Consider the following 25,753-nt stretch of genomic DNA (forward strand, 5'->3'; position numbering starts at 1 on the left):
GTCGAGGGAGTGATCAAGACAGTGGGTGGGGGTGGAGGTCCACTGGGTGAGCCCTAGAGAGGAGGATAGGGAGAGAAGTTTGATGGTGGCAGGGTTGGAACGGTTGTCAATGGGGATATTGAAGTCGCCAAGTATGATGGAGGGCAGGTCAGAGGCGAGGTGATGGGGGAGCCAGGCAGTGAAGTTGTCAAGGAAGAGGGACGAGGGGCCTGGGGGACGGTAGATGACAGAGACACGGAGGTGGATAGGGGAGAAGAGACGGATGGAGTGAACTTCGAAGGAGGAGAAGGAGAGGGAAGGTAAGGTAGGAATTACCCGAAAAGTGCAGTTAGGGGACAGGAGGAGGCCCACACCTCCTCCAGGACGCTCATCCGGCCTGGTGGAGTGGGTGAAGGAGAGGCCCCCGTAGGAGAGCAGCAGGAGAGGCAGTGTCAGAAGAAGTAAGCCAGGTTTCAGTGATGGCAAGGAGATCAAGAGATTTGGAAGTGAAGAGGTCATGGATGGAGGATAGTTTGTTGCGGACAGACCTGGAGTTTCAGAGGGCACATGAGAAAGGGAGGGAGGGAGCAGGGGAGATGCAGATGAGATTATCAGGGGTGGTAGGGCGAGGGGGAGAGTGAGAGGCAGGGCAGTGAGGGTTGGGCAGGAGAAGGGGGCTGGGGGAAAGGATAGGTATAGGAAAGGTAAGGGGCGGCATTGTACAATAAAAGAACAAAGGCAGATGCGGAAACAATATGAAATGCAAAATATACAGTGCAGTAAAATTAAAATAAGTGCAGATGAAGTGAAATAGAGCAAATAAAGGTAAATAAATTAAAATAAAGTACAGTACAATACGGTACAAAATGATAAAATTAAAAGAGGTAAAAAGATTAACTTCCAGTAAATGCAATTGAAAGAAGGTAAAAGAAGTAGATGAAGGCTTCAGAGAGCCGGTACCAGGTGTGAGGTAGGAGAGTCCAGGTTGGAGAGATCAGAGTCCAGAGACCGGGGTGGTGGAGTGCAGGACCGATCATAGCAGATAGTCACTGTAGCAGTCCGAACAGCGATCAGGATCTGGCTATGCAGAGGTCCAATTGGAGGCAGAGATGGGGCCTGTGTACCAGAGCAATTCCAGAGACCAGGGAGCGTGAACCAGGCCAATGTGCGTGGATCAAACGGCGGGAGGCGTGGCGGGTAGACAGGCAGCTGGCACAGGAAGAAGTAGCAGGCAGCAGGAGACGAGATGGCAGCGGACCAGTCGGCGGAAGAACCAGGCCGTGGCAGGCAGAAGAAAGCAGGTAATGGAGGGTCACGGATCCGGAGTAGGTGATGGAGCAGGTCACAGAACCGAAGGCGCCAGAGCAGGCCACGGAGGCAGTGGAGCAGGTCGCAGACTCGCAGGAACAGCCGATCGGAGGCTACAGGAGGCAACTGGAACCGGAAACAGCTGAAAGGCCCAAGCCGCGGCCTAGAGTAGGTGGAAATGGCGGCGGCCGGCAGACAAGGCAGCAAGATCCAGGAGCGCCCAAGAAGTGCACCTCAAGGTAGCCGGGAGTCAGGCAGGAGCACCAGGATGAGCGTCCATCGGCACAGTGGGGCCAAGCGGTGAGTGGAGGATGGGAGGTAGAGGCCGGGTAGATCGAAGGCAGAGGCCGCAGTCTGCGGTGGTATGCGGCAGCCGGGAGTCGGGTCAGGCAGGATGCGAGAGTGTGAGGAGGACTGGCTGTGTGTTGTCATTTCTCGACTGGCTGAGAGAGTCAGTCGAGGGCAGCGGCAGCGTGAGGAGGCATCTCGGGGTGAGACAGGGCACCAGGCAGGGCTCCAGTAGAGAGCTCTGCAGACACGTCTGCACACCTCGAGGTCCGGAAGTGTATTTACATTGAATATCACAAAAATGCTGGCCGATGTATAATACTCCAGAGATTAATTATTTCTATGATGCATGGTTTTTAATTCCATTCTCTTTTATGCTATCACTTCACAGCATGTTGTAGTGCCCATGTATGACTATACATGGGCACTACATCCATGTGAAATAGCACTGCCATGATTATTTGTTTGCTCTACCCATTCACTTGGTCAAATGTCTTATTTCTTACACTTGTTGAGGTAGTTTAAAACGAAAGTGTGAGTCACAGTGACAACTCCAAAATCATGCGCTTCTTGCAAAAATGTAAATGTAAAATACTTCCTAGTTGTTGTTGTTGCCACTAGAGGGCAGAGTTAATCCAGATGATACCTGTCTGACATTGCTGTCAACAGACATAAAACTTTTATTGATTTTTATCTCCAGGGTAGTGAGTCATAGTGATTTAATGGTAAGTCCATGTAACCAAATCCTCCTAAAGTACAAAATACTCTGCAGAAAGAGATAAGAATCTGAACTCAACCTTTCCTCTACTGTTACCTCTTGCTTTCTAGCTCCTGTACATGCATTCATGTGTAATTATATTTGTTAAAAAAAAGTTGTAATTGTGAATTGTAATTAACTACTTTTGTGATTTTTGTGGGTTTTTCTTTAAAAACCCAGTCTTTTCTGAAATGTATATTCCGGAAGTAATTTGGATTACTTTTCATCATCATCATCAACTATTTATATCAACTATTTTTCCTGTAATTGCACATCACCTTCTTTCACATTAGGAGGATCATGGTCAGAAAATTATGTGAGATCAAGAGTCTCTAGGACTCATTTATGCAGTGCACTCAGGGCCTCAGAGTCATAGAGTCATACGTACTTCTGAAATGGAAGCGCATAATGTGCATAGGCAAACCGAGGGGGAGTTTTCCTAGAGCCTGGAAACCCCCTCCAATCCTGGGGCACTGTATAATTGAGGTGGCTGGACCCTGCCCCTGCTTCACACGGCTCTGCTTGAAAAGGGAGAGCTGCATGCACCTAACAGTAGTCCACGCAGCATTACCCATGTATATTATGGGGATAGGAAGGGTTGGAGTGCAGCCAAGCACTGTCTAAAATTATAGCCACGCCCCCATGCATGCTGGTCATGCCCACTGGTGGCGTGGTGTGGAAACCCCCCTCTACAAATCCTGCGTTTGCCCCTGATTTGCTTTTCCTTACCGCACATGTCTAGTAAATGGGATTATGTCTCAGACTGAGCCATATCTCCCTGTTGACAGGAGGTCTATGTGTAGATCGGTGATATGGGGAGGTCAGAGGCGAGCTGGTTTAGCCCGAGTACAGTAAGGGCATGTTCACGTACCTTATGTACTGTGTTGAGAAGAAGCAGCTGCAATAGATGCGTCTCCTAGATTCGTGTTGCTCTACAGGTCCCAGCATGCCCAGGCTGCCTTTAAATACTACAAGCGTCAGCATACCCATGAAGTTAAAGCACTCCACACCATTCTGGTTGACCCTTTTTATTCCCTCACCAAATTAGAAGGTTGACACCAGCATCTTCATCTGTAAACAATTCAGTCTTCGCAAAATAAAAAATCCTCATAGACCCTGCTAGACTAGATCCATTAAGAGCTCCCGTCGCAAATCAGCTCTTAACATCTGTGAAGTTATATTTATAACTGGGGGATTTCCCACGCCCTGACATCAGAACATGGTGTATCCCCCAGCTGTTGTTTTTTTTGGGTGGGGCGCGCTCAACATTTTTTATTCCTCTAACTTATGGTCCATAGCGCATGATACGCTTGAAGCGTATCATATGCTTTTAACGTATGATACTCTTTAAATGTATCTTACTGAAATGTATGCATTTCTCCAAGAGATGCATCTTTTTAAGATAACGCCTTATACACACAGCCAGAATCTTCGTTTCAGAAAGAAGATGAAGTACAACTTCTCGTGTGGCCAGCACAGACGCCAGAATTGAATATAATTAAGTAATTGTGATCAGTTTTAAAAATAAGAGTGTCCACCGCATGCTTATGGATAGATGGCGGAGTTGCTATATTGATTAACAACTTTACTTTGCAGGATTGGCGGTCTCCCCCTCTGTATGGGGCGAATCAGAGGCCCGGTATGGCAGATTTGCCTGAGTATCCAGTGGTATGACCATGAATGGGGAACTTTCTGCTATCCTACACAAAAGCTTGGACTTCCCTTAGACAATTCTATGTATAGACTGATACCTGTATTATAAACAGGACATTCCTTCATTGTTTGTTGTGTCTTACTGCCACCCTTATCCATACTTACCAACTCCCGGGAGAGGGGGCGTGACTGGAGGGCGGGAGGGGGCGGGTCGAGGCCAATCGCGTCATTGTGAAACCCCCCCACGCGAAAACGTAATTTGCGTCGCGGGGGCGGGGCCAACATGATGCGATTGGCCTCGTCCCGCCCCCTCCCGCCCTCCAAAATGGCGTGATTCACAGAGAATCGCGTCAGATGACGCGATTCTCGGTGTGAGATTGGGATGCGGGAGAAATGCCAGCTTGCCCGGGAGACTGACCCGAATTTCGGGAGTCTCCCGGACTTTCCGGGAGAGTTGGCATGTATGCCCTTATCTAGATGAATACTGAAGCCCTACGCTATACTATGTATATCCGTGGCTGGGTATGGGACCACAGTTTGCAGGTAATGGAGATACCTAAGTTACGCAATCTACACAAAAGCTGATATTGTCTGTAAGTGACGAGATACAAAGTGGAAACTAGCATTTACCATTGGGGTTTAAACCGTTTTTCTCCAAAAGAAGCTCGATCAGGTTTACTAATGTCCATGCTGGTCAGGTACTCAGTCACTTTCTGTTATATAGGTTCATAGATTTATCAGTTAGGTATGTTTGTTTGATTATGTCAACGTTATTTAAAGGCTTCAATTCTTTTTATGTATGCATCAAAAATATACTCTTCTTGTGGTTTATATACAGTATAGTAAAACATGTAAGCTACATCTAAGTAACACACCTCATAATCTCCTGCTAACTATAAATGTACTTTTGATATTTGTACTTTTGTCTGCTCACTTTGGAGCTGGCCTTTTACTTTGTGGCATTTACTTTTGTTCTTTCTTCTTACTCTGGTCATTCAAGATGCCTGCCACTCCTTCCTCCATTCCTGCAAAATTCCAGACTGTGTTTATTGCTAAGTCAGAAAAGAAAGGTTTCAACTCTAGGTCATTGAGATTTTCCTACAGTCTTAATCAGGTAATTATGAGAAGCTTTTCATAATGACATGTTCATTTTTTTCAGTGCTAATTAATTGAAAATATCTAAAAAAACAACAGCAGTATTTATTTAGTGCTGGACATTTAAGGGGATTTTATTTAATATAAAGGGAACAGGCAGATGTTCTGCAAAATAAATCAATATGGTTGTTGAGGGCAACAGGAACATGGCAGACAGATGCTTACAGAGGTTAGTAATCGAAAAGAGGAGTACTAGCTTTTGGGTGGAAGTAATATTTAGATTGATGGTGATTATCTGTTTGAAGAAAAATAATTTTGTATCCATAATAGACGTAAGTTAAGCAATTAATCCCATCAAGCAAACGTAAATCAACTTTTTGTCCTGCAAATACTAATATATATATATATATATATATATATATATATATATATATATAAAAGCTGATTTTCTAAAGGTGTAGTTTTCCACTAGCTTGGTGACCTTGAGCTCACCTCCAACCTGTTCGATCTTTTTCACATCTGATGGCACATAGTGGAGGCAAACTCGAATGTGCAAACTTGTCGAATGTAATTTAGTAAATCTACAAATTATTTTTACTGGAAATAAATTCACATTTTTTTATACTTGTTTTTAACTGATAATTGACTGCACTTTTTCTAGTGTAAATGTAACAGGTTGCTTGTTGGACAAAATATACTATGGAAGAATGATATAGTCTTGAGTACTAAAGTAGATAGATAAACTAGCAGTAGTAATCTGTCCTTGAGGGGATTGGGGAAGAGGGTGTGATAAGAGGTCGTGGAGGTATCTATGGTAATAGAGAAACACTGGCCATCAGGAATGTAGGCACATACAATTAATTGGATAAAGGACAGATTCCAGCTGTGAAATATATTTTCATTGTAAGAGAGTGCATGAGAGAACATGGTAAAGCTATCTCTGCAATTCTGAAGTAAAGTGTTGTTAATATCCAACATACAATATAAGATAATGCACTCCCTACTATATATACTATGGATGTTAGAAGTAACATCACAGAGGAGTTGTGTGACCATATAAAAAGCCTGGGGCTATAGACTGTGCTTTTTTGCAGGGCACAGAAATCCAAAGAGACTTCTAATTTCCTTAATAATTTATAGTAGGTGGGTGCATTATTCCTTATGATACACAACTTTTCTATAAACACTGAAATGATGCCATCGATACTCACAATTTATAAGCGACACCATCAAAACTAGGTGCTTGGTAAGGTAGAGTAGGGTTAGGGTTAATGAATCTGTAGTTCCAGCAGGATTTATTTTACCCAACGTGCAACTGGATCACTGTTATTGGTTGTGCTCTAGCTACTGTCATGTCGGAGTTCATTTAAGTTTTGTTAACAGGAGGAGGAGCAACTGGAATACTACCAATGAAAACGTATACTGCTGGTGATCACTGTGGGTGGCTGCATTGATCACAGCAACCTGGATGTATGCTGGAAATATAATGGTATAGAGGGCAAGCATAATGGGGGTGATGCTTTATAAAGGCCAAGCATTATAGGGCTGTACTGTATATTAGGCAGGCATGATGATGCTATACTGGGCAAGGGAGATGAGACTCTACTGTATACTCTGTATGATGTGAATATACTATAACTTGGTGGGGCTTTAAATGTGAATGTAATTTGTTACATATGGTATTCTGTTATCATATTGTTGAGCATGGGCCTGTATTATATGCTCAACAGGAAGCTGTATTTTATTGGAGATGCTGTTTAACATGTTGGCCATCATAATCGTTTATTTATATAACGAGTAATATGTGATATTGTGGTTCCCTATATCACTAATAATTTCTGACCATGTGGAAATATTTGTGTGGTGAGCCTCCAAAGTCCTAACTACAGTCATGACGCCAAGTAATACCTTTTGGGCTTGTCTTGGTATTTCCTTATGTTCCTTTGTACTCATAAACAGGCTCACCCTGCTATGAAATCATTTGGATGTAAATTTATTCATTTAGTGGCTTGTAAATCATCATCATACTTAAATCAAAATAACCCCATTCTGATGTAAACAAGGGCTCTCAGTTATTAAGGTTTTGGTCCCAATACATTTTAAGCAATATGAGGAAACTCTGTGCATCCCAGGGCACCATGCTTAGGATTTCACATTATATCATATAAAGGATGTACATTCTTTTATATGATACCAATTATTTAACAATCGGTACTAGTGTTATTAGCAGAAGTGACCCTGCTGTTGGGTGGTATGAAATGAATACAAAATGTTACAAAAATAGCCAACTCTAGTATGTGAAAAGAGGGGATATTAATCTGAACACACTTGTGTACTAAAAATACAAATACTTTATATATGAATAATGTGTATTGCAGGAGGAGCACTTATGTAATATGATGTCAGCAAACTGCATGAAAGTTAACAAATAATAAGTGTTACCAAACAGATGTGGGTGTGCGTGCAAGTGTGTCTTTTGCTGTAAATGAGTGGCAAGCATATTTGTTTTACATGCCACTACAGATGCAAATACACATTTATGTGAATACTGTGTTGGCCAGAATTTCAGTTACCAACCCATAATGTAGTTTGCTGCAACTTCCCAGTGGTAGGCACCTGCAGAAAAAGAAGTTCGATTTCTATTGCACAAATTGCAGGCACTGAGACCCAAATTCATATCAGTGGGTTACATTACATTACATTACACCAACCTATTGCAGCTCAACTGCCTCAGACAGGTTTCCTTAAATCTGTTTCACAGGTATTCCCAATAGAAGATTTCCCTAATTTATAACATTGGTTTAGCAATTATTGTACTTGCTCCCACAGAGGGAAAATATCAAACAGTTCCAGAAATCTTTACATTTTGAAAAATAAATGCAATCCCACATACATTTTAAATAAAACAATAGGAAAACATGGTCCACTAACCTTGCTTCTAAATCTAAATAATGTAAAATTCCTTTTAACACTGGCAATGTATGAGAGTTGAATCCATAGTTAAATAAAAGTTAAGGCTGAGAGATGCAAATTAGGAGATTGATCCATATTGCCCCAAATACATCAGTTTCATGTCTGCTGTATGAGACAACCTACAAGTTCTGATCCCAACTGACCTTTATTATATATGTACAGGTAATGGACCAAAAAAATGGAAACATATGAGTAATTGAGGGACACCAGGCATATTGAAAGCAAGGGCTTCCATGTAGGTGTGGCACATTCATTAAGTAAGCAAATAACATCCCAGCCAGGTTAGGATCATCTATTAGAATGCTGGACTGCCTTGGTTGCTTATAATTTTGACTAACATCTCTAAGAGTAGACCTCATGGATTTTAATAGAGATATGATTGTTGGGGAATGTAAGGCGTGCACTACAGTGACCAACACAGCTCAGGATGCTAATATTTCCTGAGCAAGGGCAACAGTGGGTGGAAACGCATACTCCAGGACGGTAATACCCGTGTAGTAATTTGAAGTGCAGGGCAAAATAGGCACTGCAGATTCATTGACTGCAAATTTCAATCTGTGGCGTGAGCAACCAGTTTAATAATATAAAAATGATCTAACGAAAACGCCACAGAGCAGGATTTCAAAGTCGGTTTGCAGTGCATAATCCGCTCGTCACACATGGAAATGCATGTTTGATTGCTCAGTAGTGCAAGAGCACTGACAATGCACTACTGAGCCATAGAGGATTGTAATAAGATCAGGTGATTCATAATTTCTTGTTCTTGACAAACAGATGGTGGGTACATGTAAGATGCCAGCCTAAAGAACTCTACCACTCTGAATGCTTGCTTCCAGCAGCACAGAGGTGGGATGAATTTTCCTGTCATGGTTTATGTACAGTCATTACTTAGAAGACAAGGTCAATGCTAAGCACTACCTTAATGATACTGAGTGATTGTATTGACCCCATGTTGCTGACGGGAGGGGTGTCTTCCATGATGACGATACCCCCATCTACAGAGCATGTGTGGTCACCTAGTGGTTTGAAGAGCATGACACTGATGTTATCCATGTGACATGGCCTTCTCAGTCAGCAGATCTGAACCTAATCGAGCATTATTATTATTATTATTATTATTATTATTATTATCTTTGACTTATAAGGCGCCACAAAGGGTCCGCAGCGCCGTACATTACATATACAGAAAACAGAAACAAGACACAACATGATACACAAATATATACAAACACAGGTGACAGGGTAAAGCAAATTAGATTATATCTGACAGATAGTGAAAGGGATGGTAGAAATCAGCAAGAAGAAGGCCGAAGATTAATAAAACAGGGAAAACAGGGCTAGCGAAGCAGGCCAAGAGGTACACAGGGTGAAGGAACAGTAGAAGGAGCACACAAGGAAAGAGGGCCCTGCTCATGAGAGCTAACAACCTAAAGGGAAGGGGGAGACACATAAAGGGTGGTACTAACTCGGGGATGTCAGGAACCCCTCCAACCAGTACAACACCACCCGGAGTCTACTCTGATAGTCAGGAGTTTGCTGGAGCCCCTAGTGGTGGGGACATAGCGATGGAAGGAGGAGAGTTGCGGCGGCTGGGCACCGCCGCGGCTCGTAACAGTACCCCCCCCCGACATCCAGGTTTTTCAGGAAATTTTCTAAAGAATTCCTCAATGAGTTTGCGGGTGTGTAGGCGTCTCCACGGAATCCAAGATCTTTCCTCCGGGCCACGATCTTTCCACTGAACTAAAAAATGGATTTGCCCCTGGACCTTTTTGGAGTCCAGAATCTTCTCCACCAAAAATTGCTTGCGACCCCCTGGAATAACAGGCTGAAATTTTGGTAAGTAACGGAGCCTAGAATTGCGTGCAGGAATAGCAGATTTCAGAAGAGAACAATGGAAGGTATTCGGCATCCTGAGTGATTGAGGAAGCTTTAGCCTGAAGGCGAAAGGATTGACCTGCTTGGTGATCAGGAATGGGCCAATAAATCTAGGCCCCAGTTTTTTGCAGGGCTGTTTGAGCTTGATATTGCGTGTGGACAACCAGAATTTTTGCCCCACCTTAAATGAACAGTCCTTCCGATGACGGTCTGCAAATTTTTTAGACTGGAAAGAGGCCCGAGTTAATGCAGAATGCACTTTTTTCCAAACAGATTTGAGGAATGAAGCCGTGGAACGGACCTCCGGAAGGCCAGAGGAGTTGAGCAGGGACAAGGAATTGGATCTTGGATGAAAGACAAAGTTACAGAAAAAAGGAGAGGTTTGGGTGGAGGAATGAGATGCGTTATTATATGCGAACTCAGCCCACGGAAGCAATGATGACCAATTGTCTTGAAACTCTGTAGTGTAAAAGCGAAGAAACTGTTCCAAAGATTGCTTCACCCTTTCAGTTTGCCCATTGGATTGAGGATGATAGGCCGAGAAGAGACTGATGTTAATCCCCAAAAGACAACAAAAGGACTTCCAGAACTGGGCAACAAATTGGGAACCCCGGTCCAAAACAATGTCAGTGGGTAGGCCATGGAGGCGAAAGACATGCTGCACAAATAGCACAGCCAGATCCTGAGCACTAGGGAGCTTGGTCAGTGGAACAAAATGAGACATTTTGCTGAAACTGTCCACTATTACCCAAATAGTGTTGTTTCCTGAGGAATATGGCAGATCCACGATAAAATCCATTTATAAATGTGTCCAGGGTTTCATAGGCGTAGACAACGGCATAAGTGGACCTGAAGGAGAGATCCTGGAGGTTTTATTTTTTGCGCAATCCTCACAAATACGGACAAAACTCTCAACATCCGAAGAGATTGAAGGCCACCATACTGAGCGTATAAGGATTTCTAGGGTTTTAGAGATACCCGGATGCATGGCAGATTTATTCTCATGGACCTCAGTGAGGACAGCTCTACGGAGGTGTACCGGCACAAAAAGACACCCGGAAGGTGTTTCAGCAGGGGCAATCTTCTGGAATTGATGAATGGTGTTCCCTAAATCCTGGGTCAACCTAGCGTGAATGATAGAGGCTGAGATTATAAGTGGTGGTTCACTCGTGGGTAATTGATGAGGTAGGAAGCTCCTGGACAAAGCATCCGCCTTTATCTTCTTAGAACCAGGTCTGTAGGTAAGGACAAAATTGAAACGGGTAAAGAATAGAGCCCATCGGGCTTGTTTGGTGTTTAATCGTTTGGCAGACTCAATGTACAACAGGTTTTTATGAGCAGTGAAGACTGAAATTGTATGAACTGCTCCCTCAAGCCAATGACGCCACTCCTCGAAAGCCCACTTGATTGCCAGGAGTTCCCGATTGTCCACATCGTAGTTGACTTCGGCGGCCGAAAGCTTGCGAGTAAAGAAGGCACATGGATGCACTTTATGATCACTGGGGTCCCTCTGAGATAAGAGAACACCAGCGCCTACTTCCGAGGCATCCACCTCCAGGATAAATGGCAACTGCGGATTAGGATGCTTGAGGACCGGAGCAGTAGTGAAGGCATCCTTAAGAGCTTTGAATGATGTAATGGCCTCTGGAGACAAATTACCAGGATCCGCTCCTTTGCCGGAAGACCAGTGATGGGAGCCACCAGATCAGAGAAATCTTGGATGAATCTCCGATAGTAATTAGCGAAGCCTAGGAATCTTTGGATCGCTTTCAAATTTGTGGGACGTATCCACTCCAGGATGGCTTGGACTTTATTAGAATCCATAGAAAATCCGTCAGGAGAGATTTTGTATCCTAGGAACGACACAGACTTAGCATCGAATTCACATTTTTCAAGCTTGGCGAAGAGATGATGTTCTCTGAGTTTAAGCAGAACTTGTTTGACATGATCACGGTGTTGAGGAAGAGACTTCAAATAAATCAGGATGTCGTCCAGATATACCACTACAAACTGACCCAGAAACTCATGGAGTACTTCGTTAATGAGGTTCTGGAAGACTGCAGGCGCATTACACAGGCTGAATGGCATAACCAAATACTCATAATGGCCAGATTGAGTGTTGAAGGCCGTCTTCCACTCATCGCCCTCCCGGATGCGTATAAGATTATAGGCGCCACAGAGATCAATCTTGGTGTATATGGTAGCGTCTCTCAATTGGTCAAAGAGGACAGAGATGAGCGGAAGCGGGTATGTGTTTTTGATGGTGATCTTGTTCAGGCCACGATAATCGATGCACAGGCGTAGACTGCCATCCTTTTTGGAAACGAAAAAACACCCCGCTCCTGCAGGAGACTTTGAAGGTCTGATGAACCCTTTTTGCAAGTTTTCCTCCACATAGTCTTGCATAGCCTTAGTCTCAGGGCCAGAAAGAGAGTATAACCTTCCCTTGGGCAACTTGGATCCTTTAAGCAGATCAATGGCACAATTGAAGTCTCTATGTGGGGGTAGAGAATCAGCCGCCTTCTTGGAAATCACATCCTGGAATTCACCATACGCAGAAGGTAGTTGATTCGGGAGCGGCTGCAGGAGCCGCAGAGACATGGTCAAACAGTTTTGAGAACAGTGAGTACTCCAACGAGTAATTTCTCCAAGATTCCAGTCGATCACGGGATTATGGAGGTGAAGCCATGGATGACCCAGAATTAGCGGAACAGAAGGGTAATCAATGAGGAGAAGAGACAAGGTTTCGGAATGAAGAGACCCAAGTGTAAGACGTAGGGGTGGAGTCGTGAAGGATATCCTGCCACCAGGTAAGGGACCCCCGTCCAGACCGCAGACAGTAATAGCGGAATCCATTTTAATGAACGGAATTCCAATGGACCTGGCAAAACTGGTATCCATAAAGTTGCCTGCAATAAAGGCTGAGGTATCAGAAGAGTGTGATCCACAGGAAAGATTAGCGGAAACTATTAATGCATTTTTGGAAGAAATGAACTGCAGACCTAGATGAATCTCTTCCACCTTCTCTAGGCCTGATCTTTTCCCGACTTGTTGGGGCAGGAGCGCAGAAGATGGCCTTTGGTTCCACAATATAGGCAGAGGCCTAAGGTGCGTCTCCTAGTTCTCTCTTCCTGAGAGAGGCGATAGGCGCCTAACTGCATCGGTTCCGCAGCTTCCATATTAGGAGGAGGCACAGAAAGGAACGTACTGGGAATGGATGCTTCCTTCTCAGTTCTTCTTTCCTTGAGGCGTCTGTCAATTTTGATTGTAAGCTGCATGAGTCCCTCCAGGGAAGTAGGTGAAGGATACTGTACCAGGGAATACTTTATTTGCTCCGATAACCCCAAACGGAATTGGCTGCGTAAAGCTGGGTCATTCCACTCGCTGTCAGTGGACCAGCGCCGGAATTCGGCAGCGTATTCCTCTGCAGAACGTTGGCCTTGGTTTAGGGATCTGAGGTGGCCCTCAGCGGAAGCTACCCGATCCGGGTCATCATACAGAAGGCCTAGGGCTTCGAAAAAGGATTCCACGGACCTCAGAGAAGGACTGTTGGAAGGCAAGCTGAAGGCCCAGGACTGCGGGTCCCCCTGAAGCAAGGAAATCACAATACCCACTCTTTGCTGTTCAGAGCCGGAGGAACGGGGACGGAGACGGAAGTAAAGTTTACAGCTCTCCTTGAAGTTACGGAAGAGATTCCTGTCCCCAGAAAATCGATCCGGCAAATTCAGCTTGGGTTCCACAGCAGGAACTGATGGGTCTTGCTGGGCTTGGGCTTGTGCGGCTCTGGTGGCCTCTTCCTGAGCAGACAGGCGTTGAACCAGGTTCTGGACCACTTGTGAGACGGACTGGATCTGTCCTGCCAGAATTTGGGCTGGAGAAAGGTTCGCCCCGTTATCCTCCATTGAAGCGAACTCTCCAATGATTTTGGGCCGGTTATAATGTCAGGAACCCCTCCAACCAGTACAACACCACCCGGAGTCTACTCTGATAGTCAGGTGTTCGCTGGAGCCCCTAGTGGTGGGGACAGACTTGGCTGCAGACTACAGAGGGTCGTGTGGCGTGTACCAGCTGCGGGGAACCCAGGAGCAGAGGGTAATGGCAGACAGCAATTACAAAGAACAGGCCGAGGTCAGGGGTCACTAGCCAGGAAGAATCGTCAGGAAACACGCCAAGGGTTGAGGTCACAGGCAAATCAGCAGAAACGGAGGTACAGGCCAAAAGGTCAAGGGCACAGGCAAAAGGCAAATCCAGAAAACAGGCAGGGGTCATACACGGCAGGCAACAATCCAAAGGCTTAACACCAGGAGTACAGCAGCAGGCAGCAACACAGGGATCTTGAAGCTATAACCGGCAGGGAGGCTAAGCCCTCCCTGCCTTAAATACAAGAATCAGCCAATCAGAGCCTAGCTCTGTAATCGCCCCCAGGCTCTGCTAATGATAAAATTAATTAGCCCGCAGGCTTGCTGAGCTACTGCGCACGCGCCCGGCTGCCCTGTAATGCCGGGACGCGGCACTGAACTGAAAAGCGTCCGGCCCCCCGGAAGTGACGTCCCGGTCGTCATAGCGACGGAGGGAGGAGTGTCGCGGCGGTGCTGTAACAGGGGAGAGAGCATTTATGGGATAATCTGGAGCAATGATTGAGACAGCATTTTCCACTACCAATAAGAAGGCATCAGTGCTACATTCCTGCTGCTCAGTTCCAGACCTTGGTAGACTCAATGCCACAGCAAATGTAGGCCATACTGTCTGCACGTGGGTCTAAGTACTATTAAGTGACCTTATATCAGGGTTTGCATTTTATTTTCACCACTACCTTGTAGCTGTCAACTATCTTTTGTATAATTTATTACTAAAAAATTGAATCCGGTTATTAGTCACATTGTTGTAATATGCAAAATAAAATGTGTATATTTGAACTCAGTGAACATTATTATGTCCGTAATATATTCTCTTAGAGCTGACCAAGTTGTGGTGGTGGTCGGGGGGAGATTGTAATGGATTTCAATTCTGCTTTAAAGACATTTAGTTGTTATTGTTATTAATGTTTATATAATGCCACCATATTATGGAGTGTTTTGCAGAGAATATTTAATCATTCACATCATCCCCTGCTCCACTAGCGCTTACAGTCCATGTTCTCGCCTACAAATACACACGCACAAACTCACTGGGGTTTATTTTGTCAGCAGCTAATAATCAGTATATTTTTGGACTGTGGGAGGGAACCAGAGCACCAGGAGGAAATTCACGCAAACATAAAGGGAACATACAAACTCGACACAGATAGTGCCCTGATCATAATCAAACCCATGGCCCCAGCGGTGGTTAAAGAGTTCTGTTTGTAAATAACCCCATCTTTGTTACAGAGCAATTAGAAAGTAGTAACCATTTCTATGTGCAAATGTGCAGTAACCCATAGCAACCAATCATCAATTAGCACTGAAAGTCGGCACTAGTACTTTACCTCTTAAAACTTACAGATCATTAGATATTGTTGTCAAATAAATTCTGATGCTTGGTTACTTGAATTTGATTTTATGTACATTATGTGTTTTAGTGTTTATATTAGGATGTCACAAATGTTCCTGTGTGACATGATGATGTTTGTTCCTAAACATAAAAATGACATCATCCTAATTTGATTAGCTAGTATTTCCCTATTTCAAAAGGCTTTTTCATCAATCAATCCTTCATTACAATCAACTCAAGCAATACTGGAGACAACACCCTCTGACTTATGTTAGGTCTTAAGCAATAATCCCTGAGGGGTTGTTACTACATTTACAATTTGCTAAAGGTACATTCTTTGTATATCAAGTAGTTAAACAATATATCATTCACCTGTTCATAGTTAATTTTAGCAATTTTGAGTAGATAATGCTGTGGGGATAAACAGTCTTTTTACTCTTGAATTCCTTCCGAACCTACATCCTTCCTTTCAATAAACTATTTATAGGAACTATTAGTAAACTAAATTACTAATTGATGTAAAGAAATTAAGAAATAAAATATTGATGTGAAATTTTATATGAACAATTTTATATTATTTATATAATGTGTTACCATTGGTGTAGGGTCACAGCTATCAAAACTGTGACTGGTCTACTGAGACCTGGGGCAAGGCTGTGACACCTGTATTCACCAGGTCCTACAGGTATGCAGACAGTCATAATCAAAGTAATCCTACACAGTAATACTGAGCACATAGCTTCTCTGTAAAATACACAGAGCCATGATTGGATTCCTTTCTAGAACATTCACTTCTCGTCAGATGCACAGTAGGAACTTTCAGGAGGGAGAGACCATTACCACTGTCCATAATTAGCATGAAAGCTTCATCCTTGATGTTGGTGTGCACCCTTAATAAATTGTAAATACCTAAACTAGTAGTTAGGGCTATGTAATGATGTCTTGGATTAAGTCACAGTGCTAGGTCTCAAGGCAGCAACCTGCACGACCACATTAGTATTCAGTCACATGGGAACAGAGTGTTTTATATCTAATTAAACAGAGTTGGCTCTACTACTGACTACTAGTAATAGACACGAGCATTGGAGGCTAACGTACCAGCCCAAAGGGCAAGTTTTGAGGCAAGTGAAATAACCTCAGGGAATTATAGGAAGTATATACCAGCAGTTGAGGATGGGGTGGGGGCGGTTGAATTGAAGGTAAAGGATCTGGGCATAAACAGAGCAGAGGTGAAAATTAATAGTGGGCATGTAGACCTGATTACCACAAGAGGAAATTTACAGACCAGATATAGACATTCCAGACCAGACATAAGCCCTGATTATAGAGGTAGGACTTTATCCTTTCTTATTGTTTGTTTTTCCTCCTGCGTCCCTTATTCACAAGGGGGCCAGAAATATAATTTGCAGTTTATCCTGATTGCCCCTTGGTGCCACAGAAATGCGTGGTTCTCATCTATTCATTGTAGGTGCTGTCCTGAGAACGAATTATGAATAAACCAGGAGCTAGACTCACTAGTAATATTGGCAGATCTGTTGCTGGCTATAGCAGTGTGCTGGGGGAAAAAATGTTGTGTGTATGTTCCTTGCAGGATAACCCCACCCTTTCAGCACCTGTTATGGCCTATAAATTGATTTGAGCAGCTTCCACTTTTGTATTTGTCTGAGAGGCATGTTGGTGTCAGTAGCTGAGGGGGAGTGCTGACATTGGATTGCTATTTGGAGGCTTCTGGGGTACCTCTTTGGTAAGTTAGCTCTCAATTTAAAAACACATATGTATGGCCCAAATATAGGGACTCTCATTGTTTAGAGTAGGACCATCCTATTAGCAAAAGCGCCTTGGCGTGGCGGATGGCTTAAACATACATTTGCAAATGTGTGCAACAAAGACTTTTGCATTTTTATCTACAGTAGAAATGGCAGATCTGTTGCTGGCTATAGCAGTGTGCTGGGGGAAAAAATGTTGTGTGTATGTTCCTTGCAGGATAACCCCACCCTTTCAGCACCTGTTATGGCCTATAAATTGATTTGAGCAGCTTCCACTTTTGTATTTGTCACTAGTAATATTGTCTTACAGGCGTAATCCAGCACCTGATCAAATGAATATGTCCATATGTTTGAGGGGGCTATTTCTCATTGTGGGTGCTGTCCTGGAAATTCCTTGAATTTTGTTTTTGCTATCTGGTTCTGTGAGGATTTACATAGTTATGTGATGTTCTGAGACAATAAAAGCCAAAGCATCTATTGTAGCAGCCAGTAAACATCATCTATTATCAGCATTTCATTATGTAATAAACGTGGTATCTGTTACATACCCCCAAATCATCTCTTCTTTGTAAACGTAATCCCCCATCCTTTGTTTTTTCCCTCTTTTGCAGTATGTATCAGCAATATTTTCCATTGTATCAAAAACTCTTTCAGGCTGCTACATTCAGGAAAATAATTTCCAACTGAGGGCACCATGTATTAAAGTAAATATGCAGACAAGAGAGGAGCATTCCCACTCTTTCTTCAATATTTGGTTTCAGACGGCTGCTTTGGAGGGTGAGTGAGGAGAGGAGTGAGGGCACGTACACGTGATTAATTATTACCAGGCAGCTTTTTGCACTACTTTTTCGCCTTCCACCCTCTGGCAAAATCCTCCATTACCTTCAAGATACAGACGTCAACTCTTCTCTTTTCTGAGGCTTGCTGACCTATCTATATGTAATACCTAAATTTATTGCATATGGCACCACTCGGCACCAAAATTGAACAATGGCAACTAATGGAGCAATGTTGATACATAGAGCCCTAAATTCTAAATTGTAGTGCTTTGTATTGTTTCCTCTTATATATAATAAACTGTTTCTTTTAGCACAGTTCTCAGTGAGAAGATGGCAACAGAGAGTCTTCACTGATGAACCTAGTCAACACTGTTCTGTGTAGCAATAAGACAACCCACCAGGAACTTCTCTTCAGATTCCAATCTGGCAGCCAGGCGTACAGGAATCATTTTTTCCAACCTTTTTGGATTGGAGAGGAATGGTCCATGGATAAGTCTTGTTTTTACACTATTCTGGGCCACAGTGAGTTTTTCTCACTCAGCGGTTTGGTGTAACCCTTACAGCCCTATGCAGTACACAGACAGGTGAATAATGCCTCGTCAGCTGCCAATCCAAGCCATCCAGCTTAATTGGAAAAAGAAACGCCCCAGAGCGGTATATAGTTTGACTCCTCCTTACATTGGTGTATTTTCTCCTGTTTCTCAAGCTGAGTAGGGAGTTTGCATAGTGTAGTGTAGGTTTTTTTGTTTTATGAAAGGGCTTACCTGTTGGAAGGTCCAAACAACACACCTCTGGGAGTGCAAGCCCGGACATGGGTGGCTCCTTAAGGATGCTAATTGTTATTGGCAGTAGCGAACGCAGAGTCTGCATAGTGTTTTGTCTCCGGCTCCAAACATCCTCGGGCCCTTGAGGATAAACAACAAATCATTTACCTGATGGTGTCAAGTAAGCAAGAGGAAGGAGGTCATTCACATACTTGCCCAGCGTCCTGTGCAATGAAGAAGCAAGCAGCTGTGAGATTATAATAGAATGTGCATGTTTATAACTACATATTGCCCAATTTCCTACAATGCCACTGAAATAGATTAGGATATATGTTACACGTACAGTGTTGGTGAGGCAGCACTAGAGAAACTTTGGAGGGATATATAGAAATATAGAATAGCAATTAAGTGAATGCTACAAATTATGTATTAAACAAGATGACTAAGGGGATATGGAGAGGAAAACCATTTGAGAATTAATATTAGGTGGTCTGGTTACCGTCAATAGAAACTCATGGGACTACCAGTTTGGTTTTAAAATGGTTTTACTGTAGTTCACAAGTGCACACTTATTCCCATGCTAAGTTTCATTTGCTAATCCATACACATATGGTCAGAATGAAGGATGAATTTTAAAACTGATAAAATAAATTTAGGTTATGGTCCAAGTCTAAGAATGCCCTAAACCATGGTTGCCCAGCACGCCTGTAAACGTGGCCCAGCAGGAGTTTTGGTTGTGGCAAGGGGGCAGCGCTGAAAAAAAAAATCCTGCAAAAAAAATAAAAATAAAATACTTACCTTGCGGTCACGTCAGCTGGTGCTCCGGCTCCCTCCCTGGTCTCCTCCTCCGTGCGGTGCTCGCAGTGAATGTCGGGGGTGATGTCATCACACCCGACATCCATTGCGTAGCGCAGCACAGAGGAGTCACCTGCGTGAACTATCAGCAGCAGTGAAAGATTATCCAGTATCTTATTGTTGTTACTCTGAATTTGGACTTTCTGCACCATGCAATTATGAACTAGCTGTGTTCTCTGTATGTATCTAATATATATATTTAGAGATGATTGTATTTTTAATATTTTAAACCATTTTAAATGTGCAGTGCTGAGTAGGGTGAAAATATCACCCACTGTTACCCTCATCGGAGGCTGCTCCATGAGCCATTTTTCCCGCCACCCTATCTTTAAATCTCTGTAGTTTTCTATTAGTCCTCCTGATGCTACCTATATCGGTGACCATTTCAAACTGGTCAATAAAAAAAATGATTCATGGGTGCAGAAAGAGAGGAAAAAAAAGTTTTATGCATTTAATTCCCCGAACCCCACTAAGGGGCAGATGCAGGTAAGTTAAATTGTAGCTGGAAATGGGACTACTGCTTTAATCATGATTCTGCAACAGGTTTCCTAACTCTTACTAACTTCAGTTTAATATGTTAACTATGTTTTCTATGGTTTTTTCGATGATCAGCTATCGTTAGTGTTAGTGTATTTTATGTGCGGCCCAAACCAACTCGTCATCTTCCAATGTGGCCCAGGGAAGCTAAAAGGTTGGACACCCCCTGCCCTATACAGTATACATATTTCTTTATTTTCTAGTTCCTGGTAAACATATTCTGGGGAGCACCACCTAGTGGAGACAAAGAAATTTGCAGTATATTAAAACTAATATCTACAAAGAACACTGCTAGGCATAATTTGTTTTGCTTGAGGATTTGAAAATGACCATTCTCTAAATCTGTGTTACAAGAACTGGTAAACAACGGGGTGAGACCACCTGATGATTGGGCAGGTTAAATGCTCAACAATGGCACTTGTCAAATTAAGGATTTATTCCAAGCATCTTGTTTATGCTTCAATATTAGTGCAACCTTCCTTAAAAAAAACACACAGGTGTTTTTTGTCCCAGCTCACACATACCAATGAAACTTCCTTCTTGGTGACGTGAATCCAGGTTTCATTAAAAGCTTAAGCTGTCAATGTTTAGAATTCAAGGTGAGTTTGAATTTTGCTTTGTTTGATATCCCTCCCTGTTTTCTCTGCATTGTAGCCCTGGAGCAGATCTGAGTCAGCCAGGGTGAGAGCAAAAATGGAATTATTCACTGCCCACACATCTGCTTTTTAGTCAGTGCATATCAGCATTCATTTAATTGTTACTAATGTACTATGAGTTTAAGTATGTGGAATGTAAAACTATTCTAGGGTAATCTACTAAAACACTCAGGATTATTATTATTATTATTATTATTATTAATTTTTATTTATAGGGCGCCACTAGGTGTCCGTAGCGCCGTACAGGGACAAACAAATTACAATACGAGGTGAGACAGTACAGTACATTAAACAATAAGCACAGTAACTCAATAAGCTCAAAGCACAGCTAGAGAGGGCGGGGGAGGGGAGAGGGGAAGGTCCGCATACGCCGGAGCCCAAGAGGGAGGGCACGGATGACAGGAAGACCCCCAGGGGGGAGAGGAGGGAGCGAGAGGGGACAGGGGGTAGAGGGTCCTCGAGGAGGAGGGCTAGGTAGCTGGAGAGCACAGTTAGAAGTGGTGGAGACAGGAGGAGAGATGGCCCTGCTCAAAGAAGCATACAATCTAAGGGGTGGGGCAGCAAGACAGAGAAACACAGGGGAGAGAGGGAGAGAAGGGGGAACGGAGGCAGATTAAGGGAAGGGGAATGAAGGGAGAGAGGCAGAAGATAAGGTAGGAAGTTAAGTGGGAGACTGGAAGGCTTTAAGAAAAAGGTGGGTTTTTAAAGCCCGTTTGAAATTGAAACTGGACAGATTGGGGGGATGTTCTGTTGGTGAGAGGGAGCTTGTTCCAGTGAAGGGGGGCAGCGCGGGCGAAGTCTTGGATACGCGCGTGGGAGGAGGTTATCAGGGGGGAAGAGAGACGACGGTCATTGGCAGATCGGAGAGGGCGGGATGGAGTGTGAATAGAGATGAGGTTGGAGATGTAGGGTCCAGTGGAGTTAATTAGGGTTAATTAGGATCTAATTAATCACTACAAAGTACATAGTGATTACTAATCTTTGCTTGATAAACCTCTATTTATTTTTTTTATCTTTTATTCTAGGTTAAAATTGTAATTCCCCTCCTCCCAATTGCTTCATGTAAACATAGACCTTAAAGGATCATTCTATAAATGTATGGTAAAAGAACTGGTTAGAAAGATGAAACCATTTGGGTTCAGAAAACATATATTCATATACACACATATAAGTACACAATGTCAACCTCATTATAAATCCCAATAATATGCAATAAACTAGTGCAGCACATTAAATAATCTGTATTTTATTTATTCATTTAAAATGTGTACACACACAAATTAATTTTTTTGTCACTACCGTCCCTCCCCCCTACTAGCAGAGCAAGTTGGAGTTCCCTACAGCATTGTACCCCCTGCTTTGACAATGCAGGATATTTGAAGATCAATCATACGCTGTCATAAAAAACAACCTGTCAAAGCACAGTTTGCAAATCCTCTCCCCCGTTGTTGATTCAGAAGGAGAATCAGCTGCAGTAATGTTTGTGGTGAATACTACAGAATTCTGGGTCCCTGCAATGAAACCCCATACTTCCCTAGCTAAGGAAACGGGAACTAGCGGCTTAACAGTTACTTATCTAAAATTAACAAAGCATGGTAGGTCAGTGGTTAGCACTTCATGAGTTTGATTCCTGACCAGGACACTATCTGTGTGTTGTTTGTAAGTTCTCCCGTATTTTCGTGGGTTTCCTCCGGATGCTCTGGATTCCTCCCACACTCCAAAAACATACTGGTAGGTTAAATGTCAAAATGAACCCTAGTCTGTGTCTGTGTTAGGGACTTTAGACCGTAAGCTCTGATGGCTGACTGATGTGAATTCTCTGTATAGTGCTGTGGAATTGGTGGTGCTATATAAATAAATGATATTTTTTCAAATAAAATTAAACCTTTATTAATGTAGCCACCAGTCAGTATGTTGGGTAGCATACTCCCTGGCACTCTTCTTCCCTTTATATATAGGCAATGATTAGTAACAAGAAAGTAAGATGTGGAGCAGGCACAAGCAGGGTAGAACAGTACAGTTACAAATAACAAATGAGTATTTGCCAAATTACCTCTTTGATGAAATAAAGAATCACTTTTATTACATATTATCTCTCCTGCACATTTCTTACTTGCATAAATCAGTTGTAGTATGTCACATAGTTTGTCCATCACGTCACATAATTTGTCCTCAGAGTTGACACTTTCACTCTCTGGTATTGCTGCTTGGCATCTCTCTTTTCGGCCTCAGGCAGCTAAGTGTCCTTGCACTTGTCCTGCTCTCACATCTATACAGAATATCTCTTCCCCCTAGTTCCTATGTTTTGGCACACTGTACTCTTGGGTTGACTGATTTCTATACACACAATCCTTTTCAGGATATCTCTCTTAGTGAAGATCCTCATCCATGTCAATGACAATGCACCTCTGAAACTCCCACTGCAACTCACAGAGAGATCATGATTCTTCTTAGCCTCTCCCAAGATTCCAGATACTCCATCTTGGAACTCAAGCTCTCCCTCTCTTTTGCACTCAAGTATATTATGCATTTTATTATTGTTTTTGTATGTAGTGCCACCCAGTAGTTGAAGTGGAAATTTAGAAGTGGTGGTATGGAAAATATGAATGAATGGAATTTGATAGTCTTACAGTTAAAGCAGTCGGAGAAGTAGAGATATGGCTTATACCACCATACACTGGTCCACTTTGATCACTGGCTCCACCATATTAATGCAGCATTGTACAGAGAATATTTAATCATTCATATCAATTCCTGCCACATTGGAGCTTATAGTCTATATTCCCTTCCACACAAACAAACAAACATAGACATACTAGGCTGTTAGATTGTGCCCCTTGTGTTAGCAGTCGCGGCGGCCGCGGGCACCGCCGCGACTCTCTGAGTCCTCTTCTGGGCGTCCCGGCCGTCGCTATGATGACCGGGACGTCACTGCCTGCATCTTTCTCCCAGTTGCCTGGGCAACAACCGGGACGCTGGGGAGCTCCTGGAGCCGGGCCCGGCCAGCTGTCAAACAGCCGGGCGCGTGCGCACAGGGGATTACAGAGTCAGCCATTCAAGGCTGGGTTCAGTCAGCCAATCAAGGCTGATTAGGGAATTAAATTACCGCTGGCACTCTGCCTATTTCCATTGGCTGCAGGCTCTGCATATTCATTATACTTGTCACGGCTAAGGATAATTATGGATCCCTAGCCTCTACGTAGATGGTGATAGTAGAGGGTGGTGGAGACAGGTCACAGTGGAATTGAAGTTCTTAACTTGAGAGCATCACAAGGAACAATAACACAAACGATGGTAGTGTGTTGCAACTTGATATATTGATAGAAGATACAACAGCAGTTATAATAAAATACAATCGTAATCACAGATGCACTTCAGTTGGTAACCAATGGCAACAGCATGTGAAATAGACAATATAACAGTTCAACGCTAGATGGTAATAGAACACTTGGATCCCACACGAAACACACAGCAGATGAAGGTGAACCACTGACACAGCTAAAAGTCCGATGAGAATAGTATGTAGACTTGGCTGATCCAAACTTATAATATGATTTACTTTAGCAGATGGTTATAGGTATCACAATAGTTCATATAGCGGAACAAAGAATGTTATATGCTATCCAGGAACTTGGGTAAGCAGGAAGGTGTTGCCTAGAAGTACAGCGTGATAACGAAATCCAAACTGAGCGTAGAACTACAGGTCACAGGAGATCCGGTTAACAGTTAAGCAAGAGTTCATCACAATTAGACGACAGCTGGTAATGCACACAATTTGTATTGAAGTAGAGGCTACCGGCTTAGCAGTATATTCATATTAACAGTCCAGCAATAATAATCAGCAGAATAATAATGGCCGTGTCAGACATAGAACCACAGATGACAAGAGAACTTGATTGTAGTTCAACATAGCATATCGCAACATAGACAGCCGAGTAGAATAGTACTGGAGCCAATCAACATGAGCGCAGGTGTAGCAGACAACTCACGAATAGTTCTGTGTGCAGATGAATGACACCACGTAACTTCAGCTTGTAGATGAACCACGAACTGGCATACAGCGGAGCCGATGGAGAGCAATGATGACAGGACTGTGTCCTGATTGGCCATCTGTACTATTTAAGGCAGTGAGGACTGAGCCTCACTGCCGGTTATAGCGTCCTGTTTCAGTACTGCTGCCTGCTATTTGTTCCTGTGTTTGGTGTTTAACCTGAGATTGATTACCCGTGTATGACCCTTGCCTGTTCCTGGACTCTCAACCTGTGCTTCTGACCCTGATCTATTGCCTGAATCCGGATTCTGAACCTCTGCTAGTGACCCTGATCTTACGCCTGTCCCTGGATCCTGAACCTGTGCCTGTGGCCTTGACCTTTCTGCCTATACCTGACATACCCTCTGGTGCCCGGCCCAGTCCGCTGACATCTGGCCTGTCGCTACTCCGTGTGCAACCTCCTATTCCTGTGCACTACCGTGTAAGCATAAACTCATACTACTCTGAGCATAAGACCTGGGGGCATCTGAGTACCTGTGAGCACAACCAGTCTCTACGGGAAAGGCGGCTGCTAAAGGTGAAGACCTCTCTCCTACCTGTTCTATGAGTTTATGCCGCACTGGTGGTCATAACACCTTGGCGCTCCACTAGTTATTATGAACCAGATTGTGGGGGAAACCAAATGCCAAAGTATTTATTTACAATAACAAATTGATAACAATGGTTCTGGCCAGAACCTATATATATAAATATTGATTAAAACATGCATGCAAACAACAGTTATATGGTGATGGTAAACCAATGCAGCAAACCTATTGAATTGTCTCTTTTTCTGGCAAAGTCTCAATTCATATATCACTTAATCACTTCTCTCAGCGGTTCAATTTAAAGTCCAAGTTCCTCAGGGAAATGTCTGTCAGTATTAAATCGGCCCCTTGCTGGCTGCCAATATTTCTTGCCCTGAGTCTGTCGGAAGAGGGGACTCAAAGGACCCTTTCACCAAAAGAA

The 25,753-nt window shown here is 43.3% G+C and overlaps 1 protein-coding gene across 1 annotated transcript in view; it reads left to right on the forward strand.

Moving 5' to 3' along the window:
• Positions 1-25,753, forward strand: part of STPG1 (sperm tail PG-rich repeat containing 1) — a 96,304-nt gene that overhangs the window by 41,382 nt on the left and 29,169 nt on the right. The window contains exon 2 of the mRNA XM_075195377.1: positions 4,986-5,099. Within this exon, the coding sequence (XP_075051478.1) occupies positions 4,986-5,099 (114 nt within the window). The remainder of the gene's footprint in view (positions 1-4,985; positions 5,100-25,753) is intronic.

This window comes from Mixophyes fleayi, chromosome 2 (genome assembly GCF_038048845.1).
Source record: "Mixophyes fleayi isolate aMixFle1 chromosome 2, aMixFle1.hap1, whole genome shotgun sequence".
In the NCBI taxonomy this organism is placed as follows: Eukaryota; Metazoa; Chordata; class Amphibia; order Anura; family Limnodynastidae; genus Mixophyes; species Mixophyes fleayi.